The following is a 26,972-nucleotide window of genomic DNA, read 5'->3' on the forward strand; positions in this document are numbered from 1 at the left end:
TCACCTTCCTCATGATCATTGATGCCACACGAGGTGAGATCTTGCATGGAGCCCCAGACCGAGGGTGATTGACCGTCATCTTGAACTTCTTCCATTTTCAAATAATTGCGCCAACAGTTGTTGCCTTCTCACCAAGCTGCTTGCCTATTGTCCTGTAGCCCATCCCCAGCCTTGTGCAGGTCTACAATTGTATCCCTGATGTCCTTACACAGCTCTCTGGTCTTGGCCATTGTGGAGAGGTTGGAATCTGTTTGACTGAGTGTGTGGACAGGTGTCTTTTATACAGGTAACGAGTTCAAACAGGTGCAGTTAATACAGGTAATGAGTGGAGAACAGGAGGGCTTCTTAAAGAAAAACTAACAGGTCTGTGAGAGCCGGAATTCTTACTGGTTGGTAGGTGATCAAATACTTATGTCATGCAATAATGCAAATTAATTACTTAAAAATCATACGATGTGATTTTCTGGATGTTTGTTTTAGATTCCGTCTCTCACAGTTGAAGTGTACCTATGATAAAAATTACAGACCTCTACATGCTTTGTAAGTAGGAAAACCTGCAAAATTGGCAGTGTATCAAATACTTGTTCTCCCCACTGTACAGCCCCAACAGATCCATAGATGATGCAATCTCAATCGCACTCCACACTGCCCTTTTCCACCTGGACAAAAGGAACACCTATGTGAGAATGCTGTTCATTGACTACAGTTCAGCGTTCAACACCATAGTGCCCACAAAGCTCATCACTAAGCTAAGGACCCTGGGACTAAACACCTCCCTCTGCAACTGGATCCTGGACTTCCTGACGGGCTGCTCCCAGGTGGTAAGGGTAGTCAACAACACATCTGCCACACTGATCCTCAACACAGGGGCCCCTCAGGGGTGTGTGCTTAGTCCCCTCCTGTACTCCCTGTTCACCCATGACTGCGTCGCCAAGCACAACTCCAACACCTTCATTAAGTTTGCTCTCGACACAACTATGGTAGGCCTGATCACCGACAACGATGAGACAGCCTATAGGGAGGAGGTCAGAGACCTGGCAGTGTGGTGCCAGGACAACAACCTCTCCCTCAATGTGAGCAAAACAAAGGAGCTGATCGTGGACTAAAGGAAAAGGAGGGCCGAACACGCCCCCATTCACATCGACGGGGCTGTAGTGGAGCGGGTCGAGAGTTTCAAGTTCCTTGGTGTGCACATCACCTACAATCTATCATGGTCCAAACACTCCAAGACCGTCGTGAAGAGGGCACGACAAATCCTTTTCCCCTCAGAAGACTGAAAAGATTTTGCATTGGTCCCCAGATTCTCAAAGTTTTACAGCTGCACCATCGAGAGCATCCTAACCGGATGCATTACTGCCTGGTATGGCAACTGCTTGGCATCCGACCATAAGTTGCTACAGAGGGTAGTGCATACAGCCCAGTACATCACTGGGGCCAAGCTTCCTGCCATCCAGGACCTCTATACCAGGCGGTGTCAGAGGAAGGCCCAAAAAATGGTCAAAGACTCCAGTCACCCAAGTCATAGCCTATTCTCTCTGCTACCGCACAGCAAGCGGTACCAGAGCTCCAAGTCTAGGTCCAAAAGGCTCCTTAACAGCTTCTACCCCCAAGCCATAAGACTGCTGAACAATTAATCAAATGGCCACCCAGACTATTTTCATTGACCCCCCCCTTTGTTTTTACACTGCTGCTACTCGCTGTTTATTATCTTTGCATAGTCACAAATTACCTCGACTAACCTGTACCACACACATTGACTCGGTACCGGTACCCCCTGTATATAGCCTCGTTATTATTATTTTATTGTGTTGCTTTTTCTTTTCTTTTCTTTTTTTACTTTAGTTTATTTAGTAAATATTTTCTTAACTCCATTTTCTAAAAACGGCATTGTTGGTTAAGGGCTTGTAAGTCAGCATTTCACGGTAAGGTCTACACCTGTTGTATTCGGCACGTGACAAATACAATTTTATTTGAATGGTCCTTGCATAATACTTACATAATAGTAACATTTTGGTTTCTTTGGGATTCTCTGAAACAAATGCTGTCTATCGTCCTTCTGTCTCTCTCTCACATACTCTCCCCCTTTCCGTCTCTCGCTGAAAAGCTGTGATTGTCATGGCAACCGCTTCGCTTGTTTAGAGAGAGACGCTAAGAACTGGAGTGCTGTTTCAAAGAGGTGTGTGTGTGTGTGTGTGTGAGAGAGGGGGGAGACATCTGGGGTAGTACTGAGGATGCTGGATTCCTGGTTGTGTGGTATGGATTACAGGAGCAGAGGGCACCTCTTAGGGGATCTTCCCAGCCTTAGAACGTAGAGAAGACCCTGGGTGAGTTTAGTCAAGTGTGTGTGTACTCATTCATGAATTGATAGAAAATACAAACACCCGGTAAACTCTGTTATGATTTCGGTGCGGATGTGATTAATCAGCTGATTGTTGGTTGTGTGTGTGTCAGCAGGTTCTTGAATGTTAAAGGGCCTCTCTTCCTGTGTGTGTGTTTTGGCAAACTCCTGAAGGCATGGGCTTGCCTGGTAATGACTAAAGAGCACACAGACGTTAGAGTTCAGAATTACATAATATTGGAGAACTCATCCATGTGTGTGTTGAGCATTCAGGCAGGGTTAAGGAAATCAAGCAATCTGCAATATTTGTCTTGAAATATGGATATGAACACAAGCGTGAGTGGCGCAATTATAGGGTTGTTACGGTGACCGTTTTACCTCCACACCGGCAGTCACGAGTCATGACCGCAGTCTCCCGAGTGGCGCAGTGGTCTAAGGCACTGCATCGCAGTGCTAGCTGTGCCATTAGAGATCCTGGTTCGAATCCAGGCTCTGTCGTAGCCGGCCGTGACCGGGAGACCCATGGGGCGGCACACAATTGGCCCAGCGTCGTCCAGGGTAGGGGAGGGAATGGCCGGCAGGGATGTTGGTAGAGCATGGTGTTTGCAACGCCAGGGTTGTGGGTTCGATTCCTGCGGGGGGCCAGTATGTGCCAGTATAATAAATACAAATATGTATGTACTCACTAACTGTAAGTCGCTCTGGATAAGAGCGTCTGCTAAATGACTAAAATGTAAATGTAAAATGATTCCCACGGGGGGCCAGTATGTATAACTGTAAGTCGCTCTGGATAAGAGCGTCTGCTAAATGACTAAAAATGTAAAATGTAAATTCCACATGACCGTTGAGTCACAGTAATTAGGCTTCTCCAAAACTGTGCTCTGATGCTGCTGATGGTCATTAGTAGCCTACCAAACTTGCTAACTGCCTGGTACTCAGCGCTCTATTGTCCCTCTAATCACACTGACATCAATGCAAATGTGTTCTAAAATCAAATCGAACACTTCATGAGAGCCCTGGCATTCAGAGTTTGAGCTGAATAGGATATAGAATCACATGTTGCACAGCGAGAGCCAGCTCCTCATAGCTGGTTGATGCATGGAATTAAATTTGTCCCTATAAGCCTATGCAATTGTGTGAGAAAACAATATTTTGATGGCCTCAAGGCTATTAAAAAGAGGCGGATCCCATCAGCTTTCTATAGGCTAGGCCTACTATATTTATTTCTCAACTTTCCTAATATTAAGCACATTGCTTCGCTTTACAACTGGAGTAGCCTACCTGGCTGGCATGAAAAGGAACCGTGGGTGACGTATTTTTAATGGCCCATTCTAAATCAAAACAAATTTCACACATATTATTTAGTATATGTATAGACAAGATTAAGTTGATGATAATAATAATATTATCACTTGTGAATTATGCCCGACGTGTGCAGTCTAAGGCAAGAAACAGCACATGCATTTTTTGCGACTTTTTCAAATCATAGTCACATGCATCAGTTAGCCTTGCCCATAGGCCTATATGTTTTGATAAGATTTCTATGACAGCTGAAGTGGCCAAATGACTCCAAGTGTAGCCTATAGGCCTAGGACCCCTGGAACAGGGTTGGAGACCCCATAGCCTACAGAGCCTAGTGAAATGTGTTCTTATAAGCCCAGTCATTGCGCAATCGCGTGTGAAAAAGGTGCGTGCTTATAATGTTTATAAGAAACATGAATGTGTTGAAAATCCCAAATTGTTTGCATAGTCAATTTACACACAGCTCTGACACACACACTTACCCCACCAGACATGCCACCAGGGTTATTTTCCCAGTCGCCAAATCCAGAACAAATTCAAGAAAGCATGCAGTATTATATAGAGCCATTATTGCATGGAACTCCGTTCCATCTCAAATTGCTCAAATAAACAGCCAACCTGGTTTAAAAAAACAGATAAAGCAACACCTCGCGGCACAACGCCTCTCCCCTATTTGACCTAGATAGTTTGTGTATGTATTGATATGTAGGCTACGTGTGCCTTTAAAAAAAATGTATGTTGTTCTGTCCTTGAGCTGTTCTTGTCTATTTATGTTCTGTATTATATCATGTTTTGTGTGGACCCCAGGAAGACTAGCTGCTGCTTTTGCAACAGCTAATTGGGATCCTAATAAAATACCAAAATACCCCTCCTGTACTTCCTGTTCACCCGTGACTGCGTGGCCACGCACATCTCCAACTCAATCGTCAAGTTTGCAGACCACACAACAGTGGTAGGCCTGATTACCAACAACGACGAGATCGCCTACAGGGAGGAGGTGAGGGCCCTGGTGGAGTGGTGCCAGGAAAATAACCTCAACATCAACAAAACAAAGGAGCTGATCGTGGACTTCAGGAGACAGCAGAGAGAGCACACCCCCATCCACATCGACGGGGTCGTAGTGGAGAAGGTGAAAAGCTTCAAGTTCTCGGCGTGCACATCACTGACACTCTGAAATGGTCCATCCACACAGACAGTGTGGTGAAGAAGGCGCAGCAGCGCATCTTCAACCAGGAGGCTGAACAAATTTGGCTTGGCCATAAAACCCTCATGAACTTCGACAGATGCACCATTGAGAGCATCCTGTTGGGCTGTGTCACCGCCTGGTATGGCAATTGCACCGCCCACAACCGCAGGGCTCTCCAGAGGGTGGTGAGGTCAGCCCAACGCATCACCGAAGGCACACTGCCTGCCCTCCAAGACATCTACAGCACCCGGTGTCACAGGAAGGCTAAGAAGATCATCAAGGACCTCAGCCACCCGAGCCATGGCATGTTCACCACACTACCATCTAAAAGGCGAAGACCGTACAGGTGCATCAATGCTGGGACCGAGAGACTAGAAAAACAGCTTCTATCTCCAGGCCATCAGACTGTTAAATAGTCACCACTAGCCGGCCTCCGCCCAGTATCCTGCCCTGAACTTAGTCACTGTTACTAGCTGGCTACCACCTGGCACTCTAACCTGCACCTTAGAGACTGTCGCCCTATGTACATAGTCATTGAACACCAGTCAATTTAATAATGTTTACATACTGTTTTACCCACTTCATATGTATATACTGTATTCTAGTCCAGGCTCATCCTATATAACTACTGCTGTACCCACCCTTTATATTAATATACTGTGTATAGACACAATGATATATATATATATATTACTGCTCAAAAAAATAAAGGGAACACTAAAATAACACATCCTAGATCTGAATGAATGAAATAATCTTATTAAATACTTTTTTCTTTACATAGTTGAATGTGCTGACAACAAAATCACACAAAAATTATCAATGGAAATCAAATTTATCAACCCATGGAGGTCTGGATTTGGAGTCACCCTCAAAACCACACTACAGGCTGATCCAACTTTGTAATGTCCTTAAAACAAGTCAAAATGAGGCTCAGTAGTGTGTGTGGCCTCCACGTGCCTGTATGACCTCCCTACAACGCCTGGGCATGCTCCTGATGAGGTGGCGGATGGTCTCCTGAGGGATCTCCTCCCAGACCTGGACTAAAGCATCCGCCAACTCCTGGACAGTCTGTGGTGCAACGTGGCGTTGGTGGATGGAGTGAGACATGATGTCCCAGATGTGCTCAATTGGATTCAGGTCTGGGGAACGGGCGGGCCAGTCCATAGCATCAATGCCTTCCTCTTGCAGGAACTGCTGACACACTCCAGCCACATGAGGTCTAGCATTGTCTTGCATTAGGAGGAACCCAGGGCCAACCGCACCAGGATATGGTCTCACAAGGGGTCTGAGGATCTCATCTCGGTACCTAATGGCAGTCAGGCTACCTCTGACGAGCACATGGAGGGCTGTGCGGCCCCCCAAAGAAATGCCACCCCACACCATGACTGACCCACCACCAAACCGGTCATGCTGGAGGATGTTGCAGGCAGCAGAACGTTCTCCACGGCGTCTCCAGACTCTGTCACGTCTGTCACATGTGCTCAGTGTGAACCTGCTTTCATCTGTGAAGAGCACAGGGCGCCAGTGGCGAATTTGCCAATCTTAGTGTTCTCTGGCAAATGCCAAACGTCCTGCACAGTGTTGGGCTGTAAGCACAACCCCCACCTGTGGACATCGGGCCCTCATACCACCCTCATGGAGTCTGTTTCTTACCGTTTGAGTAGACACATGCACATTTGTGGCCTGCTGGAGGTCATTTTGCAGGGCTCTGGCAGTGCTCCTCCTGCTCCTCCTTGCACAAAGGCGGAGGTAGCAGTCCTGCTGCTGGGTTTACATTTTATTTACATTTTTTGTCATTTAGCAGACGCTCTTATCCAGAGCGACTTACAGGAGCAATTAGGGTTAAGTGCCTTGCTCAAGGGCACATCGACAGATTTTTCACCTAGTCGGCTCTGGGATTAGAACCAGCGACCTTTCGGTTACTGGCACAACGCTCTTAACCACTAAGCTACCTGCCGCCCCGATCTTGCATGGAGCCCCAGACCGAGGGTGATTGACCGTCATCTTGAACTTCTTCCATTTTCTAATAATTGCGCCAACAGTTGTTGCCTTCTCACCAAGCTGCTTGCCTATTGTCCTGTAGCCCATCCCAGCCTTGTGCAGGTCTACAATTTTATCCCTGATGTCCTTACAAAGCTCTCGGGTCTTGGCCATTGTGGAGAGGTTGGAGTCTGTTTGATTGAATGTGTGGACAGGTGTCTTTTAAACAGGTAACGAGTTCACACAGGTGCAGTTAATATAGGTAATGAGTGGAGAACAGGAGGGCTTCTTAAAGAAAAACTAACAGGTCTGTGAGAGCCAGTATTCTTACTGGTTGGTAGGTGATCAAATACTTATGTCATGCAATAAAATGCAAATTAATTACTTAAAAATCATACAATGTGATTTTCTGGATTTTTGTTTTAGATTCCGTCTCTCACAGTTGAAGTGTACCTATGATAAAAATTACAGACCTCTACATGCTTTGTAAGTAGGAAAACCTGCAAAATCGGCAATGTATCAAATACTTGTTCTCCCCACTGTGTATGTAATAATAATAATAATAATAATATGCCATTTAGCAGACGCTTTTATCCAAAGCGACTTACAGTCATGCGTGCATACATTTTTTGTGTATGGGTGGTCCCGGGGATCGAACCCACTACCTTTGCGTTACAAGCGCCGTGCTCTACCAGCTGAGCTACAGAGGACCACATGTGTGTATGTGTATATATATATATATATATATATATATATATATATATATATATATATATATATATATATATATATATATATATATATATATATATATATATATATATATATATATATATAAATCAAATCAAATCAAATCAAATTTTATTGGTCACATGCGCCGAATACAACAGGTGCAGACATTACAGTGAAATGCTTACTTACAGCCCTTAACCAACAGTGCATTTATTTTAAACAAAAAAAGTAAGAATAAAACAACAACAAAAAAAGTGTTGAGAAAAAAAGAGCAGAAGTAAAAATAAAGTGACAGTAGGGAGGCTATATATACAATAGAATAAAGTGACAGTAGGGAGGCTATATATACAGGGGGGTACCGTTGCATAGTCAATGTGCGGGGGCACCGGCTAGTTGAGGTAGTTGAGGTAATATATATATATATATATATATATATATATATATATATATATATATATATATATATATATATATATATATATATATATATATATATATATATATACAGGACACACCTGCTCATTCAAGGGTTTTTCTTAATTTTTACTGTTTTCTAAATTGTAGAATAATAGTGAAGACATCAACTATGAAATAACACATGGAATCATGTAGTAACCAAAAAAGTGTTAAACAAATTAAAATATATTTTAGATTCTTCAAAGTAGCCACCCTTTGCCTTGATGACAGCTTTTCACACTCTTGGCATTCTCTCAACCAGCTTTATAAGGTAGTCACCTGGAATGCATTTCAATTAACAGGTGTACCTTGTTAAAAGTTATTTTGTGGAATTTCTTTACTTCTTAATGCGTTTGAGCCAATCAGTTGTGTTGTGACAAGGTAGGGGGGATATACAGAAGATAGCCCTATTTGGTAAAAGACCAAGTCCATATTATGGCAAGAACATCTCAAATAAGCAAAGAGAAATGACACTACATCATTACTTTAAGACATGAAAGCCAGTCAATCCAGAACATTTCAAGAACTTTGAACGTTTCTTCAAGTGCAGTCGCAAAAACCATCAAGCGCTATGATGAAACTGGCTCTCATGAGGACCACAACAGGAAAGGAAGACCCAGAGTTACCTCTGCTATAGAGGATAAGTTCATTAGAGTTAACTGCACCTCAGATTGCAGGCCAAATAAATGCTTCACAGAGTTCAAGTAACAGATACATCTCAACATCAACTGTTCAGAGGAGACTGCATGAATCAGGCATTCATGGTCGAATTGCTGCAAAGAAACCACTACTAAAGGACACCAATAAGAGGAAGACTTGCTTGGGCCAAGAAACACGAGAAATTGACATTAGACCGGTGGAAATCTGTCCTTTTGGTCTGGTGTCCAAATTGGAGATTTTTGGTTCCAACTGCCGTGTCTTTGTAAGACGCAGAGTAGGTGAATGGATGATCTCTGCATGTGTGGTTTCCACCGTGAAGCATGGATTAGGTGTGATGGTGTGGGGGTGCTTTGCTGGTGACACAGTCAATGATTTATTTAGAATTCAAGGCACACTTAACCAGCATGGCTACCACAGCATTGTGCAGCGATATGCCATCCCATCTGGTTTGCGCTTAGTGTTCAAAGCTGTCATCAAGGCAAAGGGTGGCTATTTGAAGAATCTCAAATATACAATATATTTCGATTTGAAAAGTAACACTTTTTGTGTTTGCTACATGATTCCATATTTTATCATGTTGATGTCTTATTCTACAATGTAGAAAATTGTAAAAATAAAGAAAAACCCTTGAATGAGTAGGTTTTCTAAAACTTTTGGCTGTGTGTGTGTGTGAGAGAGAGAGATATAATTTTGGTCTCTGATATTTCTTGATTTCTTTCTTAGAATTTTTGGGATTTGTGTGTGTATTTTCAGGTATTACTGCACTGTTGGAGCTAGAAACAGAAGCATTTTGCTGCACCTGCGAAGTCTGCAAAATATGTGTACGCGACCAAAACATTTGATTTGAGTTTTGACTGGCAACTATTTAAAAGAGGATCCCAGCTTTCTCGTGCTGCTTTATTTTTTGCTCAATTATTACAATTAAGCACATTAATCCGCTTTACAACCATTGTAGCCTACCTGGCATATTTAAAACGTAACTGCATGTACAGTACCTTCAGAAAGTATTCACACCTTTTGACTTTTTCCACATTTTGTTCTGTTACATCCTGAATTTAAAATGTATTACATTTAGATTGTTTTTGTCACTGGCCTACAAACAATACCCCATAATGTCAAAGTGGAATTATGTTTTTATAATTTTTTTACAAATGAAAAGCTGAAACGTCTTGAGTCAACTATTCAACCTCTTTGTTATGGCAAGCCTAAAATAAGTTCTGGAGTAAACATTTGCTTAACAAGTCACATAAGTTGCATGGACTACCTCATCTCATAGTCCCCTGTAGCTCAGTTGGTAGAGCATGGCGCTTGCAATGCCAGGGTTGTGGGTTAGTTTCCCACGGGGGGCCAGTATGAAAATGTATGCACTCACTAACTGTAAGTCGCTCTGGATAAGAGCGTCTGCTAAATGACTAAAATGTAAATGTAAATCTCTGTACCCCACACATTCTGTAAGGTCAGTCAGTCGAGCAGTGAATTTCAAACACAGATTCAACCACAAAGACCAGGGAGGTTTTCCAATGCCTCTCAAAGAATGGTACCTATTGGTAGATGGGTAAAAATATAAAAAGCAGACATTGAATATCCCTTTGAGCATGGTGAAGTTATTAATTACAATTTGGATGGTGTATCAATACACCCAGTCACTACAGAGATACAGGCATCCTTACTAACTGAGTTGCCGGAGAAGAAGGAATCCGCTCAGGGATTTCACCATGAGGCCAATGGTGACTAAAACAATTACAGAGTTTAATGGCTGTGATCGGAGATAACTGAGGATGGATCAACATTGTAGTTACTCCACAATACTAACCTAACTGACAGAGTGAAAAGAAGGAAGCCTGTACAGAAAAACAAATATTCCAAAAATATTCTTTATTTTTATCAAGAGCCTACGGCTGAAACTAGCCAGCTAACTAGCTACTTGCTATTAGCTACCGTTAGCGGTCTTCACCACTGTCTGTGGCCTGCACTACCTACCAGCCAGCTCTAGCCTGGACAATTATCGGCCAGTCTGCAGAGCGTGCTATCGACCCAGAGCATATCGGATTTTCTGCCGGAGTAACCGAATGGCTGTTGTTGGCTAATCACCACTTCCCGACATACCAGTTAGCCTTGAGCTAGCCTCGAGCCAGGCCCATCTCCCGGCTATCTACCTCTCTGTCAACCGGACGGGACCTCCTAGTGTCGACACGGAGCCCTGCCGATCCATCACGACTGGTCTGCCGACGTAATCGTCTGATGTGGTTTCAACAGGCTTCCCGTTGCGACGACCACGAAGATCCATCTGCTAGCCCCGGCCCGCTAGCACGCGCAATCAACTGCCGTGCCTCCTGCTCGCCTGTGTTTTAGCTGCCTACAATCTGCTCCCGGACTTACGTAGTGCTGTTCACTGGACCTTATGATCACTCAGCTACACAGCTAATGCCTGCTGGACTGTTCCTTTATGCGGTACCCCATCCTGTTTATCTGTTTAGCCTCAGCGCAAACTTCCGTCGCCATTACCAGTTGTTGTCTTAGCCCTCTCGAATAACACCTGTGATTGCGTTATGCCTCTCTCCCATGTCAATATGCCTAGCCTATTGCTGTTTGGGTTAGTTCTTATTATACAATTTCATCTGTAGAGCCCCAAGTTCAGCTCAGCCAGCCTCAGAGAGCTCCTTTGTCCCACCCCCCCATACACGCGGAGACCGGCTCAATCGGTACCTCCAGTGATGCTATCTCTTTCATAGTTACCCAATGCTTAGGTGTACCTCCACTGTACTCATATCCTTCCATATCCTCGTCTGTACATAATGCCCTGAATCTATTCTACAACGCCCGGAAATCTGCCCCTTTTATTCCCTGTACCCAACGCACTAGAAGACCAGTTCTTAAAATTCTATTCCTCCTCTGGTGATGTAGAGGTTAACCCAGGCCCTGTAGCCCCCAGCGCTATCATCTTGGGCTCCCGAGTGGCGCAGTGGTCTAAGGCACTGCATCTCAGTGCTTGAGGCGTCACTACAGACCCCCTGGTTCAATTCCAGGCTGTATCACAACCAGCCGTGATTGGGAGTCCCATAGGGCGGCGCACAATTGGCCCAGCGTCGTCCGGGTTTGGCCGGTGTAAGCCGTTTATTGTAAATAAGAATTTGTTCTTAACTGACTTGCCTAGTTAAATAAAGGTAAAATAAATAAATAAATAAATGTGTGACTTCTGTAACCGTAAAAGCCTTGGTTTCTTGCATGTTAACATCAGAAGCCTCCACCCCAAGTTTGAGTTATTCACTGCGTTAGCACACTCTGCCAACCCTGATGTTCTAGCAGTGTCTGAATCTTGGCTTAGGAAGGCCACCAAAAATTCAGAAATGTCCATCCCCAACTACAACATTTTCCGTCTAGATAGAACTGCCAAAGGGGGCGGAGTTGCAATCTACTGTAGAGCTCTATCGTACTATCCAGGTCTGTGCCCAAACAGTTTGAGCTTCTACTTCTAAAAATCCATCTATTAAGAAATAAGTCTCTCACTGTTGCCGCTTGCTACAGGCCCCCAGTTGTGCCCTGGACACCATATGCTAATTGCTTGCCCCCCATCTATCCTCAGAGTTCGTACTGCTTGGTGACCTAAACTGGGATATGCTTAACACCCCGGCCGTCCTACAATCTAAACTAGATGCCCTCAATCTCACACAAATTATCAAGGAACCTACCAGGTACAACCCTAAATCCGTAAACATGGGCACCCTCATAGATATCACCCTGAATAATTTACCCTCTAAATACACCTCCGCTGTCTTCAACCAGGATCTCAGCGATCATTGCCTGCGTCAGTAATGGGTCCGCGGTCAAACGACCACCCCTCATCACTGTCAAACGCTCCCTGAAAACACTGGGTATCATGGATGGATATTGACCTCATTCCGTCAGTAGAGGATGCCTGGATGTTCTTCAAAAGTGCTTTCCTCTCCATCTTAAATAAGCATGCCCCATTCAAAACATTCAGAACTAAGAACAGATATAGCCCCTGGTTCACCCCAGACTTAACTGCCCTTGACCAGCACAAAAACATCCTGTGGCGTACTGCATTAGCATCAAACAGCCCCCGCGATATGCAACTTTTCAGGGAAGTCAGGAACCAATATACAGTGGGGAAAAAAAGTATTTAGTCAGCCACCAATTGTGCAAGTTCTCCCACTTAAAAAGATGAGAGAGGCCTGTAATTTTCATCATAGGTACACGTCAACTATGACAGACGAAATGAGAATTTTTTTTCCAGAAAATCACATTGTAGGATTTTTTATGAATTTATTTGCAAATTATGGTGGAAAATAAGTATTTGGTCAATAACAAAAGTTTCTCAAAACTTTGTTATATACCCTTTGTTGACAATGACACAGGTCAAACGTTTTCTGTAAGTCTTCACAAGGTTTTCACACACTGTTGCTGGTATTTTGGCCCATTCCTCCATGCAGATCTCCTCTAGAGCAGTGATGTTTTGGGGCTGTCGCTGGGCAACACAGACTTTCAACTCCCTCCAAAGATTTTCTATGGGGTTGAGATCTGGAGACTGGCTAGGCCACTCCAGGACCTTGAAATGCTTCTTACGAAGCCACTCCTTCGTTGCCCGGGCGTTGTGTTTGGGATCATTGTCATGCTGAAAGACCCAGCCACGTTTCATCTTCAATACCCTTGCTGATGGAAGGAGGTTTTCACTCAAAATCTCATGATACATGGCCCCATTCATTATTTCCTTTACACGGATCAGTCGTCCTGGTCCCTTTGCAGAAAAACAGCCCCAAAGCATGATGTTTCCATCCCCATGCTTCACAGTAGGTATGGTGTTCTTTGAATGCAACTCAACATTCTTTGTCCTCCAAACACGACGAGTTGAGTTTTTACCAAAAAGTTATATTTTGGTTTCATCTGACCATATGACATTCTCCCAATCCTCTTCTGGATCATCCAAATGCACTCTAGCAAACTTCAGACGGGCCTGGACATGTACTGGCTTAAGCAGGGGGACACGTCTTGCACTGCAGGATTTGAGTCCCTGGCGACGTAGTGTGTTACTGATGGTAGGCTTTGTTACTTTGGTCCCAGCTCTCTGCAGGTCATTCACTAGGTCCCCCCGTGTGGTTCTGGGATTTTTGCTCACCGTTCTTGTGATCATTTTGACCCCACGGGGTGAGATCTTGCGTGGAGCCCCAGATCGAGGGAGATTATCAGTGGTCTTGTATGTCTTCCATTTCCTAATAATTGCTCCCACAGTTGATTTCTTCAAACCAAGCTGCTTACCTATTGCAGATTCAGTCTTCCCAGCCTGGTGCAGGTCTACAATTTTGTTTCTGGTGTCCTTTGACAGCTCTTTGGTCTTGGCCATAGTGGAGTTTGGAGTGTGACTGTTTGAGGTTGTGGACAGGTGTTTTTTATACTGATAACAAGTTCAAACAGGTGCCATTAATACAGGTAACGAGTGGAGGACAGAGGAGCCTCTTAAAGAAGAAGTTACAGGTCTGTGAGAGCCAGAAATCTTGCTTGTTTGTAGGTGACCAAATACTTATTTTCCACCATAATTTGCAAATAAATTCATTAAAAATCCTACAATGTGATTTTCTGGATTTCTTTTCCTCAATTTGTCTGTCATAGTTGACGTGTACCTATGATGAAAATTACAGGCCTCTCTCATCTTTTTAAGTGGGACAACTTGCACAATTGGTGGCTGACTAAATACTTTTTTTCCCCACTGTACACAATCAGTTAGGAAAGCAAAGGCTAGCTTTTGCATCCTGTAGCACGAACTCCAAAAAGTTTTGGGACACTGTAAAGTCCCTGGAGAATAAGAGCACCTCCTCCCAGCTACCCACTGCACTGAGGCTAGGAAACACTGTCACCACCGATAAATCTACGATAATCGTGAATTTCAATAAGCATTTTGCTACGGCTGGCCATGCTTTACACCTGGCTACCCCTACCCCGGCCACCAGCTCTGCACCCTCCACTGCAACTTGCCCATGCCCCCCCTGCTTCTCCTTCACCCAAATTCAGATAGCTGATGTCCTGAAAGAGCTGCAAAATCTGGACCCCTACAAATCAGCTGGCTAGACAATCTGGACCCTTTCTTTCTAAAATTAGCCGCCGAAATTGTCGCAACCCCTATTACTAGCCTGTTCAACCTCTCTTTCGTATTGTCTGAGATCCCCAGAGATTGGAAAGCTGCCGCGGTCATCCCCCTCTTCAAAGGGGGTGACACTCTAGATCCAAACTGTTACAGACCTAAATCCATCCTGCCCTTCGAAAGTATTTGAAAGCCAAGTTAACAAACAGATCACCGACCATTTCGAATCCCACCGTACCTTCTCTGCTATGCAATCTGGTTTCCGAGCTGGTCATGGGTGCACCCCAGCCACGCTCAAGGTCCTAAACGATATAATAACCGCGATCGATAAAAGACAGTACTGTGCAGCCATCTTCATCGACCTGGCCAAGGCTTTTGACTCTGTCAATCACCGCATTCTTATTGACAGACTAAATAGCCTTGGTTTCTCAAATGACTGCCTCGCCTGGTTCACCAACTACTTCTCAGATAGAGTTCAATGTGTCAAATCGGAGGGCCTGTTGTCTGGACCTATGGCAGTCTCTATAGGGGTTCCACAGGGTTCAATTCTCGGGCCGACTCTATTCTCTGTGTATATCAATGATGTCGCTCTTGCTGCTGGTGACTCTCAGATCCACCTCTACGCAGATGACACCATTTTGTATACATCTGGCCCTTCATTGGACACTGTTAACAAACCTCCAAACGAGCTTCAATGTCATACAACACTCCTTCCGTGGCCTCCAACTGCTCTTAAACGCTAGTAAAACTAAATGCATGCTCTTCAATCGAACGATGCTTGCACCCGCCCGCTCGACTAGAATCACTACTCTCAGCGGGTCTGACTTAGAATATGTGGACAACTACAAATACCTAGGTGTCTGGTTAGACCGTAAACTCTCCTTCTAGACTCACATTAAGCATCTCCAATCCAAAGTTAAATCTAGAATAAGCTTTCTATTTCGCAAACAAAGCCTCCTTCACTCATGCTGCTAAACATGCCCTCATAAAACTGACTATCCTACCGGTCCTTGACTTCGGCGATGTCATTTACAAAATAGCTTCCAACACTCTACTCAGCAAATTGGATGTAGTCTATCACCGTGCCATCCGTTTTGTCACCAAAGCCCCATATACTACCCACCATTGTGACCTGTACGCTCTTGTTGGCTGGCCCTCACTACATATTCGTCGCCAAACCCACTGGCTCCAGGTTTTCTATAAATCACTTCTAGGCAAATCCCCGCCTTATCTTAGATCATTGGTCACCATAGCAACACCCACCCGTAGTATGCGTTCCAGCAGGTATATCTCACTGGTCATCCCCAAAGCCAACACCTCCTTTGGCTGCCATTCCTTCCAGTTCTCTGCTGCAAATGACTGAAACAAACTGCAAAAATCTCTGAAGCTGGAGACACTTCTCCCTCACTAACTTTAAGCATCATTTGTCAGAGCAGCTTACCGATCACTGCACCTTTACACAGCCCATCTGTAATTAGCCCACCCAACTACCTCATCCCCATATTATTTACATTGTTATTTATTTTGCTCATTTGCACCCCAGTATCTTATCTCCATAACTTACTACATTTGCACACACTGTATATAGATTTTCTATTGTGTTATTGACTGTACGTTTTTGTTTATTCCATATGTAACTCTGTGTTGTTGTTTTTACCGCACTGCTTTGCTTTTATCTTGGCCAGGTCGCAGTTGTAAATGAGAACTTGTTCTCAACTGGCTTACCTGGTTAAATAAAGGTTAAATAAAAAAATAATAAAATAATTCTGTTTGCAACAAGGCACTAAAGTAATACTGCAAAAAAAAAGTGGTACAGCAATTAACTTTTTGTCCTGAATACAAAGTGTTATGTTTGAGGCAAATCCAATACAACACATTACTGAGTACCACTCTCCATATTTTCAAGCATAGTAGTGGCTGCATCATGTTATGGGTATGCTTGCAATCGTTAAGGACTGATGAGTTGTTCAGGATAAAAAAGAAACTAAATGGAGCTGAGCACAGGCAATATCCTAAAGGAAAACCTGGTTGTCTCCTTTCCTCCAGACACTGGAAGATGAATTCACCTTTCAGGAAAAAGACAAACTAAAACAGAAGGCAAAATCTACACTGGAGTTGCTTACAAAGAAGACAGTGAATGTTCCTGAGTGGCTGAGTTACAGTTTTGACTTAAATCTACTTTTATCTATGGCAAGACCTGAAAATGGTTGTCTAGCAATGATCAACCAGCAATTTGACAGAGCTTGAAGAATTTTGAAAATAATAATGCGTAAATGTTGCACAATCCAGGTGTGGATAGCTCTTAGAGACTTACCCAGAAAGACTTGCAGGTGTAATCGCTGCTAAAGGTGCTTCTACACAGGGGTGTGAATACTTATGTAAATTAGATACTTCTGTATTTCTATTTTCAATACATCTGCAAAAATTTATAAAAACACGTTTTCACTTTGTCATTATGTGGTATTGTGTGTAGATGGGTGAGAAAATAAATGTAATCCATTTTGAATTCAGGATGTAACACAACAAAATGTGGAGTAAGTCAAGGGTATAATACTTTCTGAAGGCACTGTAACCTCCATTCGCTATTTGAGTGCAGTCTACGGATTACTTTTTTTTTCGTGGGCTATACTAAATAAAAAATAGTTGCCTATATGTAAAGACCAGATTAAATTGATAATAGTCTGATGGGTGAGAATATTATCAAATGCTTGTCAAATTGTGAACGAGAGACTGATGAAGTGTGTGCAGCCTGCGCAATAAACATAGCAGAGCACTTCCCTTTCATTAGACTTTTTTTCAAATCATCATTAGTCGCATCATGCATCCTTAGAATGTATTAGAAATCAAAACATATAACATAAGGTTTGTGTCACAACTAAAGTTGCAAAAATAACTCTAAATTAAGCATATAGGAGGACCCGTTTCAAATTATCACTTTGTTAACCGCTCAACACAGCATGTGCGTACTCCCTCAGAAATAGTTTGGGAAAAATGTATTTTCTATTTTATTCAGCTATGTTCAATTGTATTCTTCTTACTATAAAATAATATAAAATAATGCCACAGGCATTATAAGCAAATTAACTAGTGTAGCCCACAGCCATATGGCATAGCCAGATCAGGGCCTAACATAAGGACAACTCAGAATATGCTATGCTGTTCAATATTTTTCTTCATATCATAATGTTTGTTTCTTTAGACCTGCCTAAAATAAATCATGAATTTATTGTGATGTGTAGGATATACAGTGAGGGGAAAAAAGTATTTGATCCACTGCTGATTTTGTACGTTTGCCCACTGACAAAGAAATTATCAGTCTATAATTTTAATGGTAGGTTTATTTGAACAATGAGAGATAGAATAACAACAACAAATGCATGTCAAAAATGTTATAAATTTAATTAGCATTTTAATGAGGGAAATAAGTATTTGACCCCCTCTCAATCAGAAAGATTTCTGGCTCCCAGATGTCTTTTATACAGGTAACGAGCTGAGATTAGGAGCACACTCTTAAAGGGAGTGAAACACGGCGAGTTGAGTTGATGCCAAAGAGCTCAATTTTGGTCTCATCTGACCACAACACTTTCACCCAGTTCTCCTCTGAATCATTCAGATGTTCATTGGCAAACTTCAGACGGCCCTGTATATGTGCTTTCTTGAGCAGGGGGACCTTGCGGGCGCTGCAGGATTTCAGTCCTTCACGGCGTAGTGTGTTACCAATTATTTTCTTGGTGACTATGGTCCCAGCTGCCTTGAGATCATTGACAAGATCCTCCCGTGTAGTTCTGGGCTGATTTCTCACGATCATTGCAACTCCACGAGGTGAGATCTTGCATGGAGCCCCAGGCCGAGGGAGATTGACAGGTCTTTTGTGTTTCTTCCATTTGCGAATAATCGCACCAACTTTTGTCACCTTCTCACCAAGCTGCTTGGCGATGGTCTGGTAGCCCATTCCAGCCTTGTGTAGGTCTACAATCTTGTCCCTGACATCCTTGGAGAGCTTTTTGGTCTTGGCCATGGTGGAGAGTTTGGAATCTGATTGATTGATTGATTGATTGATTGCTTCTGTGGACAGGCGTCTTTTATACAGGTAACAAGCTGAGATTAGGAGCACTCCCTTTAAGAGTGTGCTCCTAATCTCAGCTTGTTACCTGTATAAAAGACACCTGGGAGCCAGAAATCTTTCTGATTGAGAGGGGGTCAAATACTTATTTCCCTCATTAAAATGCAAATCAATTTATAACATTTTTGACATGCGTTTTCTGGATGTTGTTATTCTGTCTCTCACTGTTCAAATAAACCTACCATTAAAATGATAGACTGATGATAATTTCTTTGTCAGTGGGCAAACGTACAAAATCAGCAGGGGATCAAATACTTTTTTCCCTCACTGTATGTTAATTGACGATGAAGTACCGTGAGACTTGCAGTTATTTGCATGACAATTACCGTCGGACAAAATGTCATGACGGCCACATCCCTAGGCGCTAACATACACTCTCTACACACTCCACTGCACTCTGTGTCCTTGCTGTACTCATTGACCCTGATTGAGAATACAGCCTCGTGTGTGTGCATGTTTGTTTGTTATGTAATGTGAGATGTTCCACATGTAAATGGTCCCTAGGTGACAAATGGCTTTGTTTTGAGGGAAGCTTGTAGGCTGTGTGTGTTGGCGGACGTGCGTGTGCATTTGTGCTCGCTTGTATGTGGGGAAGGGGGAGCTATTCAGGGTCATATAGGGATCTAATGACCAGAGTTTTTGGCATTTTATTTGGTTCCCCATTAGCTGTTGCAGAAGCAGTAGCTACTCTTCCTGGGGTCCACATAAAACATGACAAAATACAGAACACTAATAGACAAGAACAGCCACACATTTAAAATAAAAAAAATACAACGTGCGGTCCTGTACTGCATATACATACAACATATTCATATACAGCATATACATACACATTTGTTGTTGTGAGGTGATGAGTAAGGCACTAGAGCCCTGTTCAGACTAATGTTAATGGAGGGTCAGACAGATGAAGTGTGTGTGTGTGTTTATTGATTATGATGACCAATGCTGTGTGTGTTGTGTTGTAGAAGTACCGTCAGTGTATGGCTGGACTTCTGGCCCCTCCATATGGAGCCATGGAGAGTGGATCCAACAATGACCGTGAGTAACTACAATACCACTGACGGTATAATATTGAAATATAAAAATAGCATATTACACATATCACCATGGTCATAACTCTGTGTCTCCCTTCTCCCTCAGGGCTGGCAGACAAAGACAGTCTAGGTTCCGATACGCTCATCCTCATGAACAAGTCTCTCAACAAGGTAAGATGGCCCATTTCAATGTTATACAGTGAAGGTAATATCACTTATCGTGCTCAACTAACCCCAAACTACTGCCTTTTAAAATCTGTATACTGTGTAAGACTGTAAACTGTGGTGTGTGTGTTCTAAAAGGAAACTATTGATCGTTTTTTTTAAGGAGGGGGTGTTTGTGTATTCACACAAACAAACATGCAGGCACACACACCGCTACCTCTGTAGTTATGCTAATGAAAGGTAATTCATGTACACGGAACGAAAGGTACCATCTGCCCATTTATGATGCCCTCTTTTGTAGTGCTAAACTGGAGCAGAAGTAGCTATCTCTCTGTGTGTGTGTGGGTGTGATTTGTGTTTTTCTCCTCCTTTTTTCTCACCTTTCATTCATGGCTCTACTATCCCTGACAGCAGTTGTGGTTGCTATGGAAACTGGGAGTGTTACGATAGGTTGGGTGGTTGTGATTCACATCTTAGCGAGTGTATAGTAAATATGAGGGGGATGAGGGCTTATGTTGGCAGAGGCATGAAATGAAAGTCCCCTGGATTTCTCAGCTCATCGTTTTAAATTATTAAAACCTGGAGGCTGAGACTCTCACTATGATTGTTACTGTCTAGCTAGAGCTGACAGAAGTATGGTGTTCCTGTGTGATATCTCTAGGTTCCGTCAGAGAAGCTGCAGCGAGGGGGGAAGGTGATGCGGAACGCCATCCTCTCCAGAGCACCCCACATGATCAGAGACAGGAAGTACCACCTCAAGACATACAGGTGTGGGTGTACAGTACCAGTCAAAAGTTTGGACACACCTACTCATTCAAGGGTTTTTCTTAATTTTTACTATTTTCTACATTGTAGAATAATAGTGAAGACATCAAAACTATGAAATAACACATATGGAATCATGTAGTAACCAAAAAAGTGTTAAACAAATCAAAATATATTTTATATTTGAGATTCTTCAAATATCCACCCTTTGCCTTGATGACAGCTTTGCACACTCTTGGCATTCTCTCAACCAGCTTCACCTGGAATGCTTTTCCAACAGTCTTGAAGGAGTTCCCACATATGCTTAGCACTTGTTGGCTGCTTTTCCTTCACTCTGCCGTCCGACTCATCCCAAATAATCTCAATTGGGTTGAGGTCGGGGGAATGCGGAGGCCAGGTCATCTGATGCAGCACTCCATCACTCTCCTTCTTGGTCAAATAGCCCTTACACAGCTTGGAGGTGTGTTGGGTCATTGTCCTGTTGAAAAACAAATGATAGTCCCACTAAACCCAAACCAGATGGGATGACGTATCGCTGCAGAATGCTGTGGTAGCCATGCTGGTTAAGTGTGCCTTGAATTCTAAATAAATCACAGACAGTGTCACCAGCAAAGCACCCCCACACCTTAACACCTCCTCCTCCATGCTTTACAGTGGGAACTACACATGCGGAGATCATCAATTTACCCACACCACGTCTCACAAAGACACAGCGGTTGAAACCAAAAATGTCCTATGTGGATTCCAGACCAAAGGACACATTTCCACTGGTCTAATGTCCATTGCTCGTGTTTCTTGGCCCAAGCAGGTCTCTTCTTATTGGTGTCCTTTAGTAGTGGTTTCTTTGCAGCAATTCGACCATGAAGGCCTGATCCACACAGTCCCCTCTGAACAGTTGATGTTGAGATGTGTCTGTTACTTGAAGTCAGTGAAGCATTTATTTGGGCTGCAATTTCTGAGGCTGGTAACTCTAATGAACTTATCCTCTGCAGCAGAGGTAACTCTGGGTCTTCCATTCCTGTGGTGGTCCTCATTAGAGCCAGTTTCATCATAGCGCTTGATGGTTTTTGCGACTGCACTTGAAGGATCTTTCAAAGTTGTTGATGTTCTGTATTGACTGACCTTCATGTCTTAAAGTAATGATGGACTGTTGTTTCTCTTTGCTTATTTGAGCTATTCTTGCCATAATATGGACTTGGTCTTTTACCAAATAGGGCTATCTTCTGTATACCCCCCCTACCTTGTCACAACACAACTGATTGGCTCAAACGCATTAAGAAGGAAAGAAATTCCACAAATTATTTTTTAAGAATGCTCACCTGTTAATTGAAATGCATTCCAGGTGACTACCTCATGAAGCTGGTGGTTGAGAGAATGCCAAGAGTGTGCGAAGCTGTCATCAAGGCAAAGGGTGGATATTTGAATAATTTTTTTGGTTACTACATGATTCCATATGTGTTACTTCGTCGTTTTGATGTCTTCACTATTATTTTACAATGTAAAAAATAGTTTTAAAAAATTAAGAAAACCCTTGAATGAGTAGGTGTGTCCAAACTTCTGATTGGTAGTGTACGTGTGCATGTGTTTCAATGACATACGGTAAGGTCGGTGGCTGGGTAAGCACTGTATATTATCAAAGATTTACTCACAAATAAACCTTGATGAAGCCCAAGTTCACCATACAACAGATATCTCCAACAACCAGAGTAACATAGATTATTAACCAAAATTGACAAAAAATTTCACCAAATGTAAATACCAATGTAACCAAGATACATTTACATTTTAGTCATTTAGCAGACGCTCTTATCCAGAGCGACTTACAGTTAGTGAGAGCATACATTATTAAATTTTTAATACTGGCCCCCCGTGGGAATCGAACCCACAACCCTGGCGTTGCAAATGCCATGCTCTACCAACTGAGCTACATCCCTGCCGGCCATTCCCTCCCCTACCCTGGGCCAATTGTGCGCCGCCCCATGGGTCTCCCGGTCGCGGCAGGCTACAACAGAGCCTGGATTCGAACCAGGTTCTCTAGTGGCACAGCGCCACTCGGGAGTAGACAAACGATAGCTCTGATGGTGGTATATTTCATATCATCCGACAAAATGCCACACTGCTCAACTCAGCTCAAGCCATAGATCGATGTAGTTTCCACAGTTACAACTGATAGCTGGCACTAAAAATGACTGATAAATGCAGTTCAAAACGTCAAAAAAGTGTCAAAACAATAAATCTCATGAAGTAGCCAAACCCTCAAATTGTAAAGGAAAATGCATTTAGGCCTACCTTTACTTTTAAATGAAGTCCATTCGTCTGGTGAAACGCTCGGTCACAGCGTTGTAGAAGTCACAGCAGAACCCCATGTCCATTACTTTACTTTATTCTGCATGTACACTGCAGGACAGCCACGCACGTAGAATTGTTGTAGTGTAGTTAGTCGCATCCATCTTGTAGATGCCAAGGCTCGGGCCTCTATTGAGTGGCGGGAGAAGCCCCATTCCCACTATGTCCACAAAGCAAAAGTAAATGTAGGGATGTCAAACGTTCAGCCCTTATGGACGCTCTAGTCTAGTGTGCCTGGTTAAATTGCGCTTATGAGCATTTCTTTACTCTCCATGGTTAAAGTAGGAAGAAATAGATGTAATTGTTGTAGAAGTGTGTGACTGTGCTACATTTACTATCATTATATATAAAAAATATTGAATTACTTCTAATTTTCCTATGGTGGACAGAACATGTTACTACAGTACAGAAACGTATTCACCACACAAGAATGACAGGAAATACACATCCTTTTTACCGCAGATTGGTGATGTTAATATTAAAGTTTATAGTCATTGCGATCTTACAAAATCGATTGCTTAAAACAGGTCAACATCTTTGGTTTAGTACAAGTGTTTTTGTCATAAGCGCCAGTCCGTAGTGGGACTTGGAACGTAGCTTTCATTTTCAGACCATTGTGGCTAGAAAAAAATGGTGTGCTCCTCCCATAAAAGTCTCTAGCCTCACATGAATTCATGGATTTGAGGGTTAAGCTATCATTCAAATGAAAGCCAACCCCTGTCGCTATTTAGAAATCAATGTGAGGTGGTAATTCATTGAAATAATCCAGTCCAGAAAGTGTTGTTTCCTTTTCAGTATTGGCCATTTACCAAACTTATTTTATCACAGATACTGTGTAAATTGATAAATGGCGACACCACATACATTTAGTATACCCAAGTTTATTGAGTTTTTTCTGTTAGAAGAGCGCAAACGGTACATATTGCCACGGTTATTGTCCCAGTTCCATTGACATGGCTTTCGGACAAGATATCCCCCATGGCTATCCAACTCGATAGATTCTCCATTCACCGAGTGGACAGGACAGTGGAGTCATGGAAATTGAGAGGGGGAGGGGTTTGCCTCTTCATCAACAACAAATGGTGTCTGGCTCCGTTGTGAATGATAATAGAATCAGAGATAATGCTACAGGACAGCTTTGCTAGCGCTGATTGGAATATGTTCCGAGACTCTGCCGATAACATCGACGAGCTAACCACCTCCGTCACCGGCTTCATTAGGAAATGCATCGGCGACGTTCTCCCCACAGTGAAGGTTCGCTGCTTCCCCAATCAAAATTACTGGATTAACACTGAGGTTGGCTAAAGGACAGGGCTACCGTACTCAGGGCTATCGCAGACAACCCTGAGGCTACGGCTGAGGGCAGGAAGAAGTACAAGAAGTCCCACTATGACCTCCGCAGAGTCATCAAACGAGCAAAAGGAAAGAATCATATTACACAGGCATGTGGGAGGGGCTACAGTCCATTACGGATTACAAAGGAAAACCCAGCCAAGATCTGCCCAACGATCCCGCTCTACTAGACTAACTCAATGCATTTTATGCACGCTTCGACAATAACAACATTGTGCCGTGCGTGGGCCTCCACCAACCCAGAGGACTGGGTGATCTTCCTCTCTGAGGTCGACGTGAGTAAGCTCTTTTATCCGCTCAACACTCGCAAGGCCGCGGGGCCACGGTATTCCAGGGCGTGTTCTCAGAGCATGCGCATAATAGCTGGCAGGCGTATTCACTGTCCTTTTCAACCTCTCCTTGTCCCAGTCTTTAATCCCATATGTCTTAAACTGAGCACCATCATTCCTGTTCCTAAGAACTCTAAGGCTTCATCCCACAATGACTACCGCCCTCTAGCACTCACATCTGTAATCATGAAGTGCTTTGTATACCCAGACACCCTAGACCCACTCCAATTTGCATACCACCCCAACAGATCCATAGATGACGCAATCTCAATTGCACTCCACACTGCCCTCACCCACCCAGATAAGAGGAATACCTATGTGAGAGTGCTGTTCATTAAATGCAGCTCAATGTTCAACACCATTGTCCCCTCCAAGCTCGTCAGCAAGCGTAGGACACTGGGACTGAACAACTCCCTCTGCAACTGGATCCTATACTTCCTGTCGGGCCGACCCCATGTGGTGAGGGTAGGCAACATCACCTCTGCCACGTTGACCCTTGATTTGACTGGATAGTATATGACAATAGAGATTGCGTCATCTGTGGATCTGTTGGGGTGGTATACGAATTCGAGTGGGTCTGGGATGATGGTGTTGATGTAGGCCATGACCAGCCTTTCAAAGCATTTCATGGCTACAAATGTGAGTTCTATGGGACGATAGTAATTTAGAGAGGTGATCTTGGGCACCGGGACTATGGTGGTCTGCTTGAAACTTGTAGGTAGGTATTACACACCGGGTCAGGGAGAGGTTGAAATTGTCATTGAAGACACTTGCCAGCTGGTCAGCGCATGCTCGGAGTACGCATCCTGGTAATCCATCTGGCCCTGCGGCCTTGTGAATGTTAACCTGTTTATAGGTATTCCTCACATCGGCAACGGAGAGTGTGATCACACAGTCATCTGGAACAGCTGGTGCTCTCACGCATAGTTCAATGTGGCTTGGCCATTAAGCGAGCATAGAAGGCATTTAGCTAATCTGGTAGGCTTGCGTTACTGGGCAGCTCGCTGCTGGGTTTCCCTTTGTAATCCGTGATAGTTTGCAATCTTAGTCCTTTATTGTCGCTTTGCCTCTTCGATGGTTCGTCAGAGGGCGTAGCATGATTTCGGTCACTGTGGGGACGACGTCATCAAAGCACTTATTAATGAAGCCGGTGACTGAAATGGTAAACTCCTACATGCCATCGGATGAGTCCTTGACCATATTCCAGTTTGTGCTAGCGAATCAGTCCTGTAGCTTAGCATCCGCTTCATCGGACCACTCCCGTATTAAGCGCGTCACTGGTACTTCCTGTTTTGAGTTTTTGCTTGTAAGCAGGAATCCGGAGGATAGGGTTATGGTCAGATTTGCCAAATGGAGGGCGAGGGAGAGCTTTGGAGGCGTCTCAGTGTGTGGAGTAAAGGTGATCTAGAGTTTTTTCCCGCTGCTTGTTGCACAGGTGACATGCTTGTAGAAATTAGGTAAGTCGGATTTCAGTTTTAGTGCATTAAAATCACCGGCCATTAGGAGTGCCGTCTCTGGATGAGCATTTTCTTGTTTGCTTATGGCCATGGTGGTAAATACACAGCTACGACAAATATAGATGAAAACTATCTTGGTAAATAGTATGGTCTTCAGATTATCAAGAGGTAGTCTAACTCAGGCGAGCAGAACCTCGAGACTTCTTTAATATTAGAGATTGCGCACCAGCTGTTAATGAAGAGACACCCACCAGCCCCCTTACGCTTATCTGACACTGCCATTCTGTCCTGCCGATGCATAGAAAAACAAGCTAGTTGTATATTATCCATGTCCTTGTTCAGCCAAGTTTCCGAGAAACATAGGCTATCACAGTTCTTCAGGTCCTGTTGATAGGATAGTCTCGAACGGAGCTTATCCAGTTTGTTCTCCAGTGATTGTATATTCGCCAATAAAACAGAGGGTAGAGGCGGTTTACTTATTCGCCGCCGCAGTTTCATCACGGTGCCCGCACGTCGGCCTCTATATCGCCGTCTTTCTCTTCCGAGTGTCGAAGGATTAGGTCCTCGTCCGGGGTGAGCAGTATGTCTTGCGCCGACGACCTGTTGAAGTAGACATTTTCATTTAAATCAAGGTTAGTGATCGCTGTTC

The 26,972-nt window shown here is 43.5% G+C and overlaps 1 protein-coding gene across 1 annotated transcript in view; it reads left to right on the plus strand.

Moving 5' to 3' along the window:
- The window catches only part of LOC311146808 (rap guanine nucleotide exchange factor 4-like), a gene marked incomplete at both ends in the record, with an annotated part of 61,136 nt that overhangs the window by 21,263 nt on the left and 12,901 nt on the right, over positions 1-26,972 (plus strand). Inside the window, 3 exons of the mRNA XM_084183407.1 lie at positions 19,840-19,912; positions 20,015-20,079; positions 20,735-20,841. Coding sequence (XP_084039533.1) covers positions 19,840-19,912; positions 20,015-20,079; positions 20,735-20,841 — 245 coding nt within the window. The remainder of the gene's footprint in view (positions 1-19,839; positions 19,913-20,014; positions 20,080-20,734; positions 20,842-26,972) is intronic.

This window comes from Coregonus lavaretus (assembly GCF_964263955.1).
Source record: "Coregonus lavaretus genome assembly, chromosome: 19".
Taxonomy (NCBI): Eukaryota; Metazoa; Chordata; class Actinopteri; order Salmoniformes; family Salmonidae; genus Coregonus; species Coregonus lavaretus.